Below are 4,122 nucleotides of genomic sequence, written 5' to 3'. Positions count from 1 at the left end.
TCACAGTTTGATACAAAAATAGGTTCCTTATGGGAGGCACACACTAAAACATGCAAAAATAGACTATGTCATCTATATTCTTCTACGTTTTTTAAGATAAATACCTCAAACTTTTAGGAAATGCTCCTTGCAATATTTAGAAAATTCTGTTGGAAATAGTTTTAAAAAAATTTAGAAATTAAATTTTTTTATAAAAAAAAACAAAATAAAACAGTTTTGTTTTGTTTTTTGTTGTAGTTTTTTTACTTTTTTTCTAATTTTTTTTCTAACTGAATTTTCTAAGTATTGCTAGAAACATTTTCTAAAAGTTTGAGGTTGATAGCTTAAAAAACCTAGGAGGAGATATATTTTTAGTGAGTTCTAGATATTTGCTGTTTTAGTTTAGACTAAATTGTGAAAAAGGTGATTACCTATGCCCTTGAAAATCAAAGTAAACAGACCCTTGCCTTATATTTTTGCTTTGAAATTATTTAAACGTATTTTTAGAAATAAAGTAAATAAAAATGAGTGAAGACTACAACATGGACGTTCAAGAAGACAGTGATGTAAGAATTGTTTTTGTTTTTTAAGAAAACTAGATTTTAAAGTTGGCTGAAGTGGTGTGAGAAAATTTTATCATTATATTATACCAAATGGTTATAAATTAAGATGGAAAAATTGTTAAGTTTTAAATATACAATTAACTATTTTATTGAGATTTTTAGTAACAGTTGTTGCAGATGTTTTATGTGTTTAAATAGTTCTTCAAATTAAATTACATTGGTTTTAGTACTAGTTTATAATTCTTAACTTTTTAGTTTAAGTCATTAAATACAGACTTTATAATAATAATTGGTTCTATAAGCCTTATAATGTATTTTGTTTAGTTTGGTATAATGCATGTGAAGTGTGTTTTTAAATATAATATTTTTGATAAATTATTAGTATTTCATGCTATAAAATTTAATTTGAACCAAAATAACATGATCAAATCTATTTGAGTTCCACTACAAAAATACTTTCAGCTTTAATTCACTGTTAAGTATCTATTATAACAAACATTTTTTAAAAATAGTAGAGTGTTTAGCTTTATTATCCTCACCAAGTTTTCAACATATTTTTGTTGTAGTAGTTGTTCAAGTCCCTTAGTTTTTTAAATCTTATTAAAAGTAGACTATCTTTAAAACTCCACTACTAAATATATAAAAACAACTATAATAAAATGTTGTTTTAAAATTCTTAATTTCAAATAATACTTTATTATATAAAACTAACATTTTTTTTGTTTAACCTTTATTTATGATCAAGTTGTTAAAATATTTTTGTTTTAAACTTTTAAAGCTTATATTATTAGTGTTCATATTTAGTTTTTGACATGATCAAATAATATACGTATTTTTGTTGTACATTTTAAAAGAACATATTGTTAGTATATATATTTGAATTTGGCTTGTTATGATCAAATAATAAACATATTTTTGTTGTAAACTTTTAAAGCTCATATTATTAGTATTCATATTTAGTTTTCGACATGATCAAATAATAAACATATTTTTGTTATAAATTAAAAAAAAAAGTTATTAGTATAAATGTTTAGTTTTTCACTTGTTATGATCAAATAATTAACATCTTTTGTTGTACAATTTGTCAGGAGCGTGAAATCAGAAGGCAAGAGGAAGAAATGGTGAATTTTTTATTTGTCTTGAAATTAATTAAGAGATGAAAAAATAACAAACATACATATTTAAATAGTGTTCTGTTGTGGTAACCATTTTTTTTTATATAAAAATTATAGTTTAAAATAAGTTGTTTAGTTGAAATTAGATATGATTGACTTGCTTTTATTTGTTATTTTAAATGCACATAAACCTTTTCTAATATCTAAAATTAGTTTATTGTAACAAAAAAATCTACAAATGGCAATATTTTTACATATCAAATATTTTCAATTTTATTTTTTGTACCTTCTGTATAGGATGCTGAGAAAACGAGAAAACTTATAGAAGAAGAATTGATTAGAGTAAATTTATACTGAATATTTTTCCACTTTGAGCTAAGTTGCTATGCTTACAGAACAAAAATCTTATATATGTATGTATATCACAAATATACATCTGAAGTTTATTTAATTAGTTAATAAAAAAAATACATTGTTACTTTTTTATATAGTTGTAACCACAATACTTCCAAGTATTTACGTAACTTGACAAAACAATCACATCATTGTGTATAGTTCACAACTTCATAAATTTTTAGATTTTAGTTGGAATAAATATTTTTACAAACTATCAAACTTTATTTAATAAAGCTATGCTATATTATGCACTGAACAAAAAGTCACTTTGCCCTTGTAGATTATGTAAAGTTTGATTCTTTATACATGTAATTTATGTATACATTATGTACTTAAACCAATCTAAAACAATATAAAATGATTATCCATCTGAAGTTTTCACATGTTCAAAAAAGTCATAAAACTCCAAAAAAATTGTTGAGTTAATTAATAACCTAATTTTTTTATAAGTTAGTAATTAGTTTAAAATATTGTTTAATGTAACGTTTAAAATAAGTAACATGCCACAAATTTGTGATAAACTTTTTGTATTCAAAATATTTAACTTTATTATTTTCTACATAATATTTGATAATACAATGAGAACCTTGTTTTTATTCGAAAAAAAAATGCATTTACTAGTCTGAACAAATGAGTATAAAATAAAAGATAGTAAGTGACTAATATGTTATACTTTTCTTAAGTTTAATACAGTTACGTAAAGGCTAAAAATAATCATAAAATTTGCAAAACCATTTTAATTTTTATTATTTATTGTTAAGATAAGAAATTCTCATTTACAGTTTATTAATTACACAACTTGACATTGTGTCCAAGTCTTATGGAAAATTTATAAACTTATGAAAACAAAACATAAAATTCTGTTATAAATGCCTGAATTTAAAATAAAATTATTCTCACTAAATGTTTGCAGTCAACTAAGAGATCGCACCACAATGCATTGGAGCAAAGGAGGATAGAAAATATCAAATAAAAAAATTATAACTGTACTCGTTATTATAACTATATTAACGAAACGTTTGATATAATTAAACAATTACATTATTTATACAGTCCACTAAGAGATCGCACCACAATGCATTGGAGCGTAGGAGGAGAGACCACATCAAGGATTCCTTCAACAGCTTGAGAGATTCAGTGCCCACTTTGAATGGGGAGAAGGTAAGTTATTTATTGTTTTTAGTGACAGTTAAGACTTAAAAACTAACATCAACTTCAAAAAAAGTTTTTTTTTTTCAACTATTATTAATACACTGAAAACTTGACTTGACATTAAAAATAGAAAACATAAGATGTATAATATTGTATAACAACTACCAAAGTTCAAAAAACTTACGTTATATAAACTATGATTTTTTTTTAATAAAAAATTTTGCATGTGTAATATTTAAAATGTTTTGCTGAATATTCAAAAAAGTTTTAAAAACTCCTGCTCTGAAATTAAATAATTAATAGAATTTAAAAATCGATGAATTTTAATTGAAATTAAAAATTACAGTTTGTATTTTCTACATTTGTGTATGAATATGACTTTTTTTTTAATTTACTCTATATCAAGTTTTAAATCAACAAATTCTTCTAAAAAAATAACGTTTTAGGTCAACCTATAAAAGTTATTTTTTGTATTAAAAGCTCTGAGCTCCATATGATCTTAAAACGCTATCTTGTTGAGATATATGAAAATTAAATAAAAAAACAAATTCTTTATTTAAAAAAAGTTCAAGATTTTCTTAAAAGTAGCTAGTTATATACATTAAATATTTTACAGGCCTTGCAAAGTTTTTAATTTTAATCAATTCATTTTGTCAAAAGCTTAAACTTTAACTTGAAAAAATCACTTGATATTTAAATGCTGATTATTTAAGATAATATTCGATAAAAAATATTTTACAGGCATCGCGAGCGCAAATATTGAACAAGGCAACCGAGTACATCAATCAGATGACGAAGAAGAACACTGCCTTCAAAACCGACATTGACAACTTGAACAAGGAGAATCAGGAGCTCGAAATGAAAAGTTGGTTGTTGTTGTTGATATTATCAATAAATCAGTTTGCATGTTAATCAAT

The 4,122-nt window shown here is 23.3% G+C and overlaps 1 protein-coding gene across 1 annotated transcript; it reads left to right on the top strand.

Moving 5' to 3' along the window:
• Nucleotides 1-489: 489 nt before the first annotated feature.
• LOC145846695 (protein max-like) lies at nt 490-4,070 on the top strand (the record flags this gene model as incomplete). The annotated part of the gene is made up of 3 exons (XM_082953340.1): nt 490-545; nt 3,107-3,214; nt 3,947-4,070. Coding segments are annotated over exons 1-3 (274 nt in total), but the record flags the coding sequence as incomplete, so codon positions are not given.
• Between the last annotated feature and the right edge of the window lie 52 nt (nt 4,071-4,122).

Source organism: Thalia democratica, unplaced genomic scaffold, assembly GCF_965202585.1.
Source record: "Thalia democratica unplaced genomic scaffold, ktThaDemo2.hap1.1 HAP1_SCAFFOLD_567, whole genome shotgun sequence".
In the NCBI taxonomy this organism is placed as follows: Eukaryota; Metazoa; Chordata; class Thaliacea; order Salpida; family Salpidae; genus Thalia; species Thalia democratica.
This window is presented reverse-complemented; position numbering and strand designations above follow the sequence as displayed.